We start from the raw sequence: 14,559 nt of genomic DNA on the forward strand, positions 1-14,559 counted from the left end.
AATGAGATAATATTTTTTTAATTTTATAACTTGAAAAAGTAGAACTAATAATACACTATAAAAAGTAATATAATTATGGAATATAAGTGATCAATGTTTACCTGAATCCATATGCACCCCCTGCGTTAAAGGATGTAGCTGAAGGTAAATTATTATTTGCCATACGTTTCTTGTAGGCTGGTTTGAAATGCATGGAATTACCGCCGGGAATACTTGATGGCATTTGATTATTTTGTGGGTAGTAACGAGCTGTATTATTCATAGGCATGGTTGGACCATAATTATTTCTTGGGAATCCATTATTCGGCTGCTGTTGATATGGGTATTGATTATGGTGGGGTCTTCCATTGGCTCTTCTTGCATTCATATTCCCATTATTAGGTAAGAAATTTGGATTATTTTGTAAAATGGCTTGTGAATTATCTGGTCCTGCAGATTGTGGATACATTGTTCTTTGTTGTGGGTTCATATTTCTATTAACCCCATTTTGTTGTGGGAAATTTGGCGATGGCTGTGGATATGGTGCTTGATAATTGGGTTGTTGTCTAGTTTGGGGACCATTTTGGTAATTTTGTTGTGGAAGAGGAGGATTATAGTAATTTGGATTTACACCTCTTTGAGACACTGAAGTGAAATCGGAATGTTTATCATCGTCATCATCATGGTCGTTGTTAGTTGATTCTAACCCAGAGGAAGGTTTTAACATATCTTCCAATAATTTGTTTGATTTTTGATCTTGAATCACATTCTTCTGTGAATAATTTGATGATGCTAGGGACGCAGAAAGCCCGTATGGCATATCTTGTGCATTCTTCTTATTTTCAGGATTCAATTTACTATCGTTGTCAATGATGGAGAATGCAGCATATGATTCTCTTCCATTCTTATCTTGTTCAGCGGCTAATATACTATTTGATTTTTCCACTTCATATGCTTGTACAGTTGCATCAGAACCATTCTTTTCTCCTAATAAAGATGATGATAAATCTGTATTTGTAGTATTTTCCTTCGATATCAAATTATGTTGGAAATCAGGCAATACTGTGGCCTTATTATTGTTCTTGTATGGATCTGCGGCAGAGAATCTTGTACTATCATTAACTTCGTTTAAGATTGCCATGGTTGCCTCATCAGCATCATAACCGTCAGTATTAGAACCTGATCCCGATGAATGAGCGACGAATATTAGAGGAATCATTAATAATGGTAGTGCAGCAGCTGGAATTAATAACCAGGAACACCAGGTCATATGTGGGTAAAACAATAAAAATGTAATTATGCAAACCAATGCCGCTAAGAGAAATCCCAGGATTGCGAGCAATAAATTTAAAGCGAACAAAACTGCTGAAGTTGTCCCTGAACTAACCAATGATACTACTGCAGTAATAGTGATGGAAAGAAATGAGAAAAAGTTTAATCCAGCAGCAATGGGAACTACAATCAATATTTTCCCCAAAATTTTTCGTTGATTTGAATTCATTTTCCATGAATCTGTACTATCTGTTAGAGAATATGGGTCGTATGAAGCCTTTGCCTTGGAGCAGGTAGATCCTGAGTCACTGTTGGAGCAATATCCAAACACACCGTATGTTATTGATTCATGTTTGGAGAGCCCAATTTGCTTAAATACAGGTGCAGTTACGCAACAAATTATTAGGAAGGCCATGGAAACAAATTCCGCTATGGCAATAATGGTGAACAGGATAGTTGATTTCCTGCTGACACTCATTGCTTGTTATATCTTTAGGATATGCTTGTAGCTGTGATTTTTTTTCTGATCTTTTTTGTTTTCCAATGAATCAGAGAGAAATGGTTAATAATGTATGGAGACGTTGATTATTTTCCAACCGAACTTTAAGTGATGATTTGAAGTATAGTCTTGTAGAGTTATATAGAATCTCCTTGGAGAGGGATCATATAAAAATAGATTAGATAGTGGGCAAGTGTATAGATACAGCCATCAATATAAACAAAAATGGTAATTGAAGGAAATGGGAAGTTTTTCTTATCAGGAACCATCGATCCTCGAGACCCATAATAAATTGTGGAAACCGTTGACGCGTCTGAGAGAAAACGCGCAGGGCAGAAAGACTCCCCATCCTCGAGGAAAGTCCAAGCCTTGTCTGGCGACAATCTCTTCAGAGAGATCGTGGGAGAAACAAGACTCAATTGCTACACTATGCTTGGTAGAGGTTAATATTAGAGCCACAAATGTGTTATTCAATTGCAACTTGTGGTTCTATAAATGTGAAGACTTATATGTTGGCATTTGTGTTACTCTTAGTGATGTTATTATTATTATTGTTTGTTATGCCTTTCTTCAACCAGCCACGTTTCTTTTCAAAGAGCGAAAACATAAAAATAGAAGGTTCGCGCGCCAAAAAAATATCTCCCGGGGGCGAGTCGAACGCCCGATCTCAAGATTTCGTGTTTTAAATTACAGTCTTGCGCCTTAAACCAACTTGGCTACCGAGAGAAACTTAGAAAATTGGATATTTTTACGCGACTGGAACCAAGCTTATAGAACTTCTGGAGTGTCACTTATTTCCAAATAACTACCATAGCTGGAAACTTTTAACTAAGACTAGGGCACTAAGTGTAGACCAGGGTATGTCTGAAAAGAATTAGCAGGAAAAAACTTAACTCAAAATGAATATTTATTTTTTCATCAATATATTCATTGAAAATTCATTTTCTCTAGAAACGTTATCAAAGAATAATTTCAAAATAAATAAATATTAAACTTAATACTGTCGTTTCTGTTCAAATATCTGTGTTTTTAACACCTTTTTTCGTGATTTAAATTTATTTTCTTTGCTGTGTAAACTCAACTGATGAGCAACTCGAGCTGGGTAGAACACAACGTCAGAAGCTGAAAACTTATTGGGATATTACAGTATTTAATGGATTCAATTATATAAATCTTATTTAACAATTATTAAACAAAATATAGCAATATTAAAGTAAGAACTATGAACTGTATAAAAAATTATTAAAACACCATCTAAATGGACATTTGTAGAAATCTTTTATATTAAGGTGTAAAAAACATCAGAACAGAGAGACCTTTAGTTCACTTAAAAAGAGAAATATAATAGAAAATCGAACTAACTGTTATTCAGTAGAATAACTTGTTTATTATAAACTCTTAGAGCATTGGCAGTTGGTGCATGAGCAGTTCTTTGGTGCAACGGAACATGCACATCTAGAGCATTGGCAGTTGGTGCATGAGCAGTTCTTTGGTGCAGCGGAACATGCACATTTAGAGCATTGGCAGTTAGTGCATGAGCAGTTCTTTGGTGCAACGGAACATGCACATCTAGAGCATTGGCAGTTGGTGCATGAGCAGTTCTTTGGTGCAGCGGAACATACACATTTAGTGCATAAACAAGCTCTCTTGTCTGTTGATGTACAGGTACATTTGTTTGGATTTTGACAGTTGGCGCATGAGCAGTTTATTTGAGGGTTAATTGAAGCTGTGGACATTATTTTAAAACTTGATATTTTGTGTTTTTTTATTATTCTTAGTGGTCTGTTTAGAAAACCACAAAGTAAAAGAAAAAGTTGAGGACATATCTTTCTATATCGCTATACGTGAGGTCCCTTTATATGTTTTCCTCATCCTGTCTTGCTCTCTTATTGCTGATTTTATGACACTATGAGATGACAGCATTATGCGCGCAAGGAAAATTTCATTTTGCAGCGTTAATTTCTCTTCATCGAGATGTTCCAGCACAATACAGCTATTGTCCCTCAACTCAAAAAAACTATTTTAACTGACTGACAGCGTCGCAATCAAATAAATATCTTCTCATGTTCTTCTTTGAAACTACTTTTCCATTTGGTTCCAGATGGTTGGCACTAACGAACCTCTGTCTGCTTTTCCCCCGAACCCACGCATGCGGTGCTTTTTGGAACGGCATTTTTCTATTTTCCTTGTGTTCTACGGACTTTTCTTGGTGCCCTTAGGTCCACACACACAATTTCTTTGCTTTTTTTTCAATGAGTAATTCTAATATGGATGAAATATTTCAACAAGGATAACATTTCAATGGGCTGACTCAAAAAGATGAAGGATCCATTAACCAAGCTTATCTTATAGTTCAAATCCAAGCAGCTCAATCGTCTACGTACGCTATCAATAGAGAAGTGAACTAATGACAATACAGACTTCTTTCACAGATGAAGGAGCCAGGCGAAGATCTGAAATTAATGAATTCATAGATTTTGAAAAGAAACCAGTGGACATCAAAAAAACTTCATCAGTGGTCGCCACTACCAAACATGCACACGATGAATACGAAGATAATTTTCCAGGTAATGGGTTCTATCAGCCACCCAGAAATATTTTTCAAAGATGTATTGATTCTTTCAAACCACCATTAGATGGCTCTTTTGATACCAACAATTTGAAGAGATCTCTTAAGGCCCGTCACTTGATCATGATTGCCATTGGAGGATCCATTGGTACGGGTCTATTTGTTGGGTCCGGTCAAGCAATCGCCACTGGTGGTCCCCTTGCTGTTGTCATTGGATGGGCAATTGCAGGATCTCAAATCATCGGTACTATACATGGTTTGGGTGAGATTACAGTCAGATTCCCAGTGGTCGGTGCGTTTGCAAATTATAGTACTAGATTCCTGGATCCTAGTTTATCATTTGTCATCTCTACCATCTATGTTATACAATGGTTTTTTGTTCTTCCGTTAGAAATTATATCAAGTGCCATGACTGTTCAGTATTGGAATCAGTCCATTGATCCCGTCGTTTGGGTCGCCATTTTTTATTGTGCCATAGTCAGTATCAATTTATTTGGAGCAAGAGGATTTGGTGAAGCTGAATTCGTTTTTTCTAGTGTGAAAGTACTTACAATATGTGGGTTCATTATCCTATGTATTGTCTTAATTTGTGGTGGTGGTCCAGACCATGATTTTGTGGGTGCTAAATACTGGCATGATCCAGGTTGTCTTGCTCATGGGTTCCCTGGTGTTCTATCTGTGCTAGTCGTTGCTTCCTATTCCCTAGGTGGTACCGAAATGGTTTGTCTAGCAAGTGGGGAAACTGACCCAAAGGAATTACCAAGTGCTATTAAGCAAACTTTCTGGAGAATCTTGTTCTTCTTCCTGGTCTCATTGACTTTAATTGGCTTCCTAGTACCATACACTAATGAAAACTTACTGGGTGGCTCATCTGTTAATAATTCACCTTTTGTCATCGCTATTAAACTACACCAAATTAAAGTATTACCATCCATTGTGAACGCCGTTATCTTAATTAGTATTCTGAGCGTTGGGAATTCATGCATTTTTGCCTCCAGTAGAACACTTTGTTCCATGGCACATCAGGGTTTGATTCCAAGGTTTTTCGGTTACATTGATCGTGCTGGGAGACCATTAACTGGTATTATTACAAATTCATTATTCGGTCTATTGGCTTTCTTAGTTAAATCAAGTTCCATGAGTGAAGTGTTCGATTGGTTGATGGCTATTGCTGGTTTAGCAACATGTATCGTTTGGTTAAGTATTAACATATCACATATCAGATTTAGGTTGGCAATGAAAGCTCAGGGGAGGTCTCTAGATGAGCTGGAGTTTGTTAGTGCTGTTGGTATTTGGGGGTCAGCATATTCCGCCGTTATCAATTCATTAATCCTAGTTGCTCAATTTTACTGTGCATTGTGGCCAATTGGGGGTTGGGAAAATAGTAGTATTAGAGCCAAAAAGTTCTTTCAGAGCTACTTATGTGCTTTAATTATGATAGTTTTGTTCGTCGGTCATAAAATATTTTACAGATACAAAACTGGAAAATGGTGGAGCATGCTTCCATTGAACAAGATTGATTTAGAAACTGATCGTAAGAATATAGATATTGAAATATTAAAACAAGAAATTGCCGAGAGAAACCGTCATTTGCGTGCAAGCCCATGGTATGTAAGATGGTATCATTTCTGGTGTTAAAAATACTTTATCATTATGGAAGAATGATCTTACGAATGTCTTTGTATATTATCTAAATATTCTCAAACCTAATAAATGTTATAATAGTAATAATAATTATAATAATAATTGTGTGCTCTATTGTTACGTTTCGAATTTTTGAACTTAGAGATTCGATTGACACGGGGAAAAAAACTAAAAACAAATGCGCAAGCCGGGAATCGAACCCGGGGCCCAACGATGGCAACGTTGGATTTTACCACTAAACCACCTGCGCTTATTTTTGTAAAATTATAAATTATTGGTTGACTACAAGTTAAGTTGGGAAAAGCTTTTTACTATTGGTATTCCCCACATATATCCAACAGAGGTTCACCGAACCTCAAATCAAATATCCCTTGTAACCGGAATTCCTCTAGGTATTGAAGCAATGATTGATCCTGATCCATAGGTCTCTAGAGGATCGGGCAAGAAATGTGCCAATTGATGGATGAAAATTTTTGAATTGAAAATCAAAATTATAGCTCATCGCTGTAGAAAGTTATTATTTAATACAACCATAAAGGTAGCCACGGAATCAAACGAGAGAATATAGTATGTCAAAGAGTGAAGAAAATTTAACGTCTGATTTTGAAGAGGAGACTTATCTCTCTAGACCTGGAGATGTATTTTTGGCGTTCGTTGATACACCAGTGAAGGAAGAGGATGAGCTCACTATCGAGGATACGTTTATTGGAGGTCAGCCAATATGGTTACATCCAGATTCTGTGCCTTCACCAGAGATTTTACGTTGTGGTGCGTGCAAAAAGTCAGATAACATGAAGCTGCTTTTGCAAGCCTTTTCACCTCTTGATTATGACCAAGTTGAAGCTATTCAAGAGAGATACAACCTTAAAAACATGAATTATATCAATGCAAATGATGACAGAGTACTCTACATCTTTATTTGTACAAAATGTCAAAGAAGAGGGAACTCAATTCGTTGCATCAGAGGTGTTAAGAAAAATAAATCCGACCATAGTGAGATACTTTCAGATAAAATGGCGTCCATTTCTATGGGTAAAGACTTCCAGATAAATCCCTTCGATTTATCTAAAGGCGAAGACCAGAATCCCTTTGGATCTAACCCCTTCCAAAATTCCACCTCAAGTAATCCTTTTGAAGTCAAAAAGGGCCCTAATGAAACTCCGAAAACTGTACCTTCTGAAATGTCTACAAAGGCATTAAGGAAGTTACATGATTCTCAAAAAGATAAAGAATACGATACCACAAAGTCCTTTAGGAATTATTTATTGTATGTTGAGGAAGAGACGTTCAAGAATAAACCAGATCATCTTAAACTACCAAAGAATCTGAAAATCGACAAGGAAGCGTTAGATCTAACAGGAGAGAATGAAACAGATTTAGAGAAAAATCCTGTTAAGTTGGATCCTAGGACTGAGAAGCTAGCTAAATTTTTAGATGACGAGGTATTTCAAAAATTTGAGGAAATAGTGGGTTATAATCCGCAGCAAGTACTTCGTTATGATCTGGGCGGAAAACCATTATTTTATGCTGAATCTAAAATTGACATAGAAAGAACGGTGCCTAACCCAGGATTTAACCCGTCAAGCAAAAGAGTATTCGAGATGCAACTGATGCCGAAGATGATTCTTGATTTGGAAGAAACGGCCTCGCTAACTGATGGAATGGAATGGGGTACAATTTTAGTCTTTACGGATGTGGAAAACTACATTCCAACATTCGATGACCATGACGTAGGGTATGTTGAAGAATGTGTTAAAGTTCAATGGGAATCAAGAACTTAAACTAATGCATAACATTTTGGAATATGTAAAATAAATATATACAAGTTTATTCAAATACAATATAGACATGTTTCTATAAATTCCTCTGTTTCTTTTTCACAAGAATCTAGGGACCTTAACATTCTCATAAACAAGAATGACATCATCTTTTTTATAATCTTCAAATTGTTTCTCAAAAGTGACACCACATTCATGCCCCTTAGACACCTCCATTATATCTTCCTTTTCATGTTTCAGAGTAGCAACTTTACCTTCAAAGATAATTTTCTTTTCGGGACCTCTTATAATCTGTATTAGTGAATTCTTATTCAGAACCCCATTGCGAACTTTGCATCCTGCAATTTTAATTAATTTCTTCTTCATGGTAAATTCAAAAACTTCCCGAATATCGATAGTGGCCGTGAATTTCTTTTCAAAAATTGGCTTCAGATTGTCTGTCAGTATGTCAGTAACATCTTCGATTAGTTTATAAATCACATTGTACTGCTTTACCTCGATATGATAAGGGTTATTAATTACTTCACTAGGAAGGTTGCCGAGATTAAAACAAAGTATTTTACTATCTGTAATTTGAGCCATCTTGAAATCACTTTCGTTAGGCAATCCAACAGATGATGAAATGACCTTGCACCGGACCTCTGCATTTCCTAACGGTTCAATAGATTCTTCTATGGCTTCTGCTGAACCTGACACATCTGATTTAACAATAAAATTCACGTCTTTAGGTCCCTGGGGCACAAAACTTTTCTTTATATCCTCATCTTCAATTTCATTCTTATGCTTTTGAAGTTCTGCCTCTTCCCTTCTTTGTTCGTTCAAGTTTTCAACCGTAACAGCGTCCTTTTCAACAGCTTGCAGTGCTATTCTCCTGTTAATGTACTTTTTAGCGACTGACTCAGAGACGGTTTGAATAACTTCATCACCAGCACGGACAAGATCCTTCCAACCTCGGACTTCAACAACTTGCGCTGGTTCTGCCTTTATCACATCCTTTCCTAGATCGTCAACCATTAATTTAACTCTACAATACGTATTACCACATAGAAGAATTTTCCCTTTCTGAAGAGTGCCTCTTTTGACTAGCACAGTTGCCACATTTCCAACTGTTTTCCTAACTTGACTTTCGAGAACCCAGCCTTCAACCAAAGTCTTCAGTGAATTCTCTGCTCTGACATCCATAATATCACTCAATAGGATGATGGACTCTTCAAATAAGTCCATATTTTCTCCAGTTTTTGCGCTGATTGGAATAACTTGGACATCACCTCCAATTTTTTCTACAGGTATATCTTGAGAAATCAAGTCGTTAGTTACTCTTTCAATTGCCTTTTCACGGTCTTTAGGTCTCTTAATTGTATCTATTTTTGTAATTGCCACGATCAGCTCATTACCGGAATTTTTTATATGTTTTATTGCCTCCAAAGTTTGCGGCATCACCGAATCCTCAATAGAGACCACTAGGACAATAATATCAGTGATGTTGGCACCCCTTTCTCTCATCTTCAAAAATGCAGCGTGGCCAGGAGTGTCTAGAAACGTAATACTCTTCTTTGAAACAGGAGTGACAATCTGAAACGCCCCAATATGTTGTGTAATTCCTCCATGCTCTCCAGAAACAACGGAAGATTTCCTTAAATAATCGATTATCGTCGTCTTACCGTGATCGACATGTCCCATGATCGTAACTACTGGGGGTCTCCTCTGGAGAAATTTTGGATTAGCTGGCGCCTTTAGTCCATCATATATATTCTTAGAGGTAATGGCTGCTTGGGAAGCTGGCAGCACATAATTATATTCTTGCAGAATGAGTTCTACATATTCCCTAGAAAGAATATAATTATGGCTAATATTGGCGAACCCTAATTTTGTCAAGTCTTTTATTAATGTTTCAATCCTGCAATTCAGAAGATTGGCTAGTTTGCTAACAGAAATGTAATTTGGAATTACAAAGTTGAGCGGTTTTGGTTGTTTATTTTTACTGGACCTTGTTAATTTGTTTCTGGGATATCGGTTAGAATAATGACGAAATTGAGAATGAATCGTCGGAATTATTGTTCTTGAGAGGGAGTGGCCCATTCCAGGATGTCGACATACAACATTACATATTTGCAGTATGTTAGAAGTCAATAGTAACATCTTTGGTTGATTTTCAATATAGGAACTCTCATTATGTCTTCGACCTAGTAAAGGTTTCTCAAATCGATTCGAAATGGAATTTTTGGTCCGCGCTTCTCAAAAACTGATTACGTACTAGTTATTAAGAATGATTGTAGATTGTAATATAAAACTACGTATATGAAACTGTTGACATTGTAAGAACTGTATCTGTTAGTCTTGAATTCGCGGTGGAAATTTCCTTACTAAGCTGAGAAGAAGACTTGCGGAAGGTGAATCGAATCCTAATTTCTCCGCCATCTTGAGTAAGCCATCTACAATTTCGGAACGGTACCATTCTTCATCTATACCTAGAAACGTCGTATAATGATGCTCAATTATATTTCTGATCAATGATAGGGCTTGCTTTTCTCGAATACCATCGTCTCTGTCTTTGAGTCCATATTTTGTTGCTTGTTTCAGGACCTCACAGCTCGCCTTGTAATTCATTCTATTAGCACATTTTAGGAGTACAGTATAAAGCATTACTCTGAGGGGTGTACCTTCATCAATTTTTTGTTTCATGTTGCCTACCTTTAATGTTTTAATGAAAAGTTTATTAGGTTTAAATAAGGGAAGGAACCACATAAGCACCTCAGAAAGCGAGTCTTTTATACACACCATTTGAGAGTATTCCTTTGTTGTCAATTGATCAAGTATCTCAAGTATTAACTGCAAAACTGAGAGTTCATTAGTAGAAAGTAAAGTTTCATGTATGGTGAAAACAACGTCATTTTCATTGAATGATTCCAACGAATTCGATTTAGACAACTTGTTATAAACCGAATCCAAAGAAACCAGAGTACCCATACACCCAACCTGTGTTAAATTTGACTCCCAAATTTCGTCTGAACTAACTTGTCTCTTGAATAATAAGTTATGCTCTTTCACTAGCCTTGCAATCAACGTATCATATTTTTGGTTAAGAGGAACCCGAATTTCTGTTAGAAGTAACGTAATATATCTGATAATCTCCTTAAAATGCGTAAAATTTTCATTAGCCTCATCTATCGTGAAACTATCATGAGAAGCGTCATCTTCAAACAAAATCTCATCATCTTGTTCTCCAGAATTTGATTCTAACTCGGCAAGATATTCCTGTTGATCAATATCTACTACCTCATCACCATCAGCACCTTCCATTGAAAGAATATCATCATCATTGCTATTACCAGAGTTGATAATACTATGTTCATTCTTATATAACCTTAAAATAATTTCTGAAACGGAGACTAAGCTTTCCTTCACCAGTTCTATTATATTTGGTGATACTCTCTTCTGTCCTGTAAGCATTGAATTGATGGTGAAAAAAGGAGCCAATGAATGCATTATTTCCAAAGTCATCAAAATGTGCTCAAAATTGTCTTTCTTTAGGGTTGGTATTATAAATTTCTCGAATAGATCATCAATAACCAAGTCAAACTGGTACCACACTCTTACCATAGACTTTAAAAGACATAACTTTACAACAATTAACACATCCGGCATTATACGATGATCCATACATAATACAGTTTCGTTCACTATTGCATCTTTTACAGCATCCAATGTTTCATCACTATTAAATAGCTCTAGTATCTCAATGGCAGTTACATTAGGTAACAGTTCAGATTTACCATCATAATAGAGTTGAAGCAGCATGGGTAACGTTTCATTAAGTACCATTTGAATGCCACCATCAAAACTATGATTTTTCATAATATAGACGAACCTAGGAACCAATTGATCCTCATCATGCATTACATCGAGACTATTATTAGTAGATGTAGATGGCTGTTGTCTAGTTCCTCTTTTGGCAATCAAGCCTTTCAGAATGTTTCTCACTGTCTGAATCCTCACCAGTAATAATTTATCACTTTCTTGATATATCAAGGGACGAAGAATTACAGAACTTAACATAATAGGATCATCATAAAATTGAATCGCAATAGTAACATAAGTTTGAAATGATACTAAATTGACTAATTCCATATCAGGCTCCTCCAATAATGTAACAATTAGAATTTCAGATACTAATCTTCTCAAATCGTCTACTGGGACCTGCATTTGCCCCAGTTGTCTTAATATCATGTATTTGATATCATTATCTGATGTACTCTTATACTGGCTAATTAAATCATCCATCTTTTCATGTTACTGCTTCAGGATCTAGTTTCGTCATAAGGGGACCATACTTCACACGTTCTTATGATTAAGATTTGAAGATTTCTTATAATCCTTCAATTAAGCGTGCTTACGTTATCTGATCAAAAACAATTTCAATACAGGTGACACAGTATATCAAAGCGTTGGTGACAAGACCAATTCCACTGCTAAAAGTGTCTTTCGTTTGGAACCACTCTTCCCCACATCTAGTGCATATATGCTATTTTTTTCGGCTAAAATAATATGCTTCTTACCCCATAAAGTTTTTCACTTGAACTATTATTTTCATAATTTGAGAGCAAATTTCTGATATTTAAGCCCATATGGCCTGATTCATCGTATTTATTCGAGAAAGTGAGTGGGACCCATGATAAAAAGATAAAAAAAATAAGCGTCACAGACAGGATTCGAACCTGCGCAGGTAAAACCCAATGCCTAAATGCTTTTTCTTGGAAATAGCAGGGCATCGCCTTAACCACTCGGCCACTGGGACAACTAATTTCAAATTATTTCTGGAAAATGGGATCTCTATAAAGGATAGTGAAAAATTTCAAATTCCAGATCTAAAGGCCTCATTGAAGTTTATATGATCTGCTAAAAAATAAACGGTTTTCGACTACCGTAAAAAACAGACCAAATGCCTTTCGATGAGCACTACCGAGCATAATGACATCCTCTTTCTCAACTTCAATCAATCTGGGTCCTGTTTGGCGGTAGGTACCTCTCAAGGGTTCAAAATACTAAATTGTGAGCCATTTGGAGAATTCTACTCAGAAATACACGATGAGGGCTCTGGAGGGTATAACATAGTTGAGATGTTATTTTCTACTTCTTTAGTTACTTTGATAGGCAATGGTGATAATCCAGACTTTTCACCCCGAACCCTGAAGATAATCAATACAAAAAAGGAATCCACCATCTGCAAGATTTCTTTTCCTACGCCGATCCAATCAGTCAGAATGAACAAGACGCATTTAGTGGCTCTGCTAAGAACACAAATATATGTTTATGATATTACCACTTTAAAACTTTTACACGTTATCGAAATCGATTGGAATCCGCATTGTGTAATGACGCTGTCTCCCAATATTAAGAACAATATTTTAGGGTTCCCTTCATCCATTAAGATCCTTCTCAATGCTAGGATTGTGAAAAACGATGTAATCGTTTCAAAAGGTATCAACATATCTTCCAACGAAGGTGTCAGCGACAGTATCACACAACTGAAAGAGAATTCCACAACGCTGAAGGGAAACGTTGTAATTTACGACCTTTCCATTTTACAACCGAGAATTATAATAGAGGCCCATGAATCTGAGATTGCTGCATTAACGTTTAGTTCTGATGGTACGTTATTAGCCACAGCATCCGTGAAGGGAACTATAATAAGAGTATTCAATTGCACTTCGGGATTGAGATGTTATCAATTTCGGAGAGGTACTTATCAAACAAGAATATTATCTATGAACTTTAGTAATAACAATCAATTTTTGGCAGTAACATGCTCTAATGGAACGATTCATATATTTAAATTGAATTTAAATACGAATAATAATAACAATAATAATCCAACTGTCAATGAAGAGGAGGTGACAGGAATGAACACATACACTTCATTCCGAAACATAGGACCTCATGTGGACGAGGGAAGAAACACGGTCAGCCGGATAATAAGAAACTCTTCACAACAGCTTTCAAGAAAGGCTATGCAAGCAATAGGCCAAATGCTTCCCAGTTCTGTGACATCTGCATGGGATCCAATGAGACACTTTGCAAGCTGTAAACTTCCCCAGTCACAAACTGCCTATGAAACGAGTGCAGTATTTATAGACTCCTACAAGGAGATAGATATTCAAAGTTACCGGGATCTGTTTGGCAATGGACTAGAGGATATCCCATTGCCTTCTGCTAGCGAGGTAACCAAGGTTCACATTGTTCCTGTAAGAGTAGGGGATCCGAACGGATTTCTTCACGAGTACATACTGGACCCTGAGAGGGGCGGTGATTGTCCTCTACTAAGTAGCTACCCTCTGTGACTTACAGAATGCCTTCCACAAATATCGCATCTTTATGCAGACATGTAAACCAAATGATTGTTTAATCAGTATATAAAATACAACCATCTTAATACGCAAGGAAGAATGTCTGTTTCAGTGCCCTGTTTTAGTGGTATTGAGAACATACCAAGACCGCAGATTGGACAGTCAAACAATACCATATATATAGTATGTACAGAACAATGGATCGGCACATCGATCTTCGGAAAAACTTTCGCGGCTCAAAAAGACAGATGTGATAAGCTCGCGGATAAACAGGCGGACAAAATTTCAAACCTTAAGGATAATTAAATCTCGAGTGATGCAAAACTTCTCAGAAGTCAACTGATTTCGACAGAACACCAGTTCAGAACCTAATTATCTGCAATTCGAACTCCTATTTAGCTGGCAATCAATACATGGGAAAATACTTTGCATAATTCAACTACAGTTAAAAAATTCATGAAATTTGAGTCTTAC

General features: G+C 36.6%; 6 protein-coding genes and 3 non-coding genes across 9 annotated transcripts; 3 read left to right on the forward strand and 6 right to left on the reverse strand.

Moving 5' to 3' along the window:
* Window positions 1-97: 97 nt before the first annotated feature.
* TOS7 (Tos7p) lies at window positions 98-1,729 on the reverse strand (the record flags this gene model as incomplete). Its single annotated transcript, XM_003673782.1, has 1 exon — window positions 98-1,729. One exon carries the CDS (start codon window positions 1,727-1,729, stop codon window positions 98-100), a length of 1,632 nt encoding a protein of 543 aa, XP_003673830.1.
* Window positions 1,730-2,388: 659 nt separating this feature from the next.
* NCAS0Atrna3Y lies at window positions 2,389-2,437 on the reverse strand. Its single transcript is given in 2 exon segments — window positions 2,389-2,425; window positions 2,389-2,437. It is a non-coding gene; the product is annotated as a tRNA-Tyr (tRNA).
* A 1,720-nt stretch (window positions 2,438-4,157) lies between these two features.
* TAT2 (aromatic amino acid transmembrane transporter TAT2) lies at window positions 4,158-5,957 on the forward strand (the record flags this gene model as incomplete). The annotated part of the gene is made up of 1 exon (XM_003673783.1): window positions 4,158-5,957. The coding sequence occupies one exon, from the start codon at window positions 4,158-4,160 to the stop codon at window positions 5,955-5,957; it is 1,800 nt and encodes a 599-aa protein (XP_003673831.1).
* Window positions 5,958-6,142: 185 nt separating this feature from the next.
* On the reverse strand, window positions 6,143-6,213 carry NCAS0Atrna10G. The gene has a single exon. It is a non-coding gene; the product is annotated as a tRNA-Gly (tRNA).
* Window positions 6,214-6,532: 319 nt separating this feature from the next.
* Window positions 6,533-7,744, forward strand: TSR4 (small subunit rRNA maturation protein TSR4; the record flags this gene model as incomplete). Its single annotated transcript, XM_003673784.1, has 1 exon — window positions 6,533-7,744. One exon carries the CDS (start codon window positions 6,533-6,535, stop codon window positions 7,742-7,744), a length of 1,212 nt encoding a protein of 403 aa, XP_003673832.1.
* A 96-nt stretch (window positions 7,745-7,840) lies between these two features.
* IFM1 (translation initiation factor 2) lies at window positions 7,841-9,880 on the reverse strand (the record flags this gene model as incomplete). The annotated part of the gene is made up of 1 exon (XM_003673785.1): window positions 7,841-9,880. One exon carries the CDS (start codon window positions 9,878-9,880, stop codon window positions 7,841-7,843), a length of 2,040 nt encoding a protein of 679 aa, XP_003673833.1.
* A 192-nt stretch (window positions 9,881-10,072) lies between these two features.
* Window positions 10,073-12,022, reverse strand: LAG2 (Lag2p; the record flags this gene model as incomplete). The annotated part of the gene is made up of 1 exon (XM_003673786.1): window positions 10,073-12,022. The coding sequence occupies one exon, from the start codon at window positions 12,020-12,022 to the stop codon at window positions 10,073-10,075; it is 1,950 nt and encodes a 649-aa protein (XP_003673834.1).
* A 413-nt stretch (window positions 12,023-12,435) lies between these two features.
* Window positions 12,436-12,499, reverse strand: NCAS0Atrna11S. Its single transcript is given in 2 exon segments — window positions 12,436-12,481; window positions 12,436-12,499. It is a non-coding gene; the product is annotated as a tRNA-Ser (tRNA).
* A 191-nt stretch (window positions 12,500-12,690) lies between these two features.
* On the forward strand, window positions 12,691-14,079 carry NCAS0A08960 (WD40 repeat domain-containing protein; the record flags this gene model as incomplete). Its single annotated transcript, XM_003673787.1, has 1 exon — window positions 12,691-14,079. The coding sequence occupies one exon, from the start codon at window positions 12,691-12,693 to the stop codon at window positions 14,077-14,079; it is 1,389 nt and encodes a 462-aa protein (XP_003673835.1).
* Between the last annotated feature and the right edge of the window lie 480 nt (window positions 14,080-14,559).

This window comes from Naumovozyma castellii, chromosome 1 (genome assembly GCF_000237345.1).
Source record: "Naumovozyma castellii chromosome 1, complete genome".
In the NCBI taxonomy this organism is placed as follows: Eukaryota; Fungi; Ascomycota; class Saccharomycetes; order Saccharomycetales; family Saccharomycetaceae; genus Naumovozyma; species Naumovozyma castellii.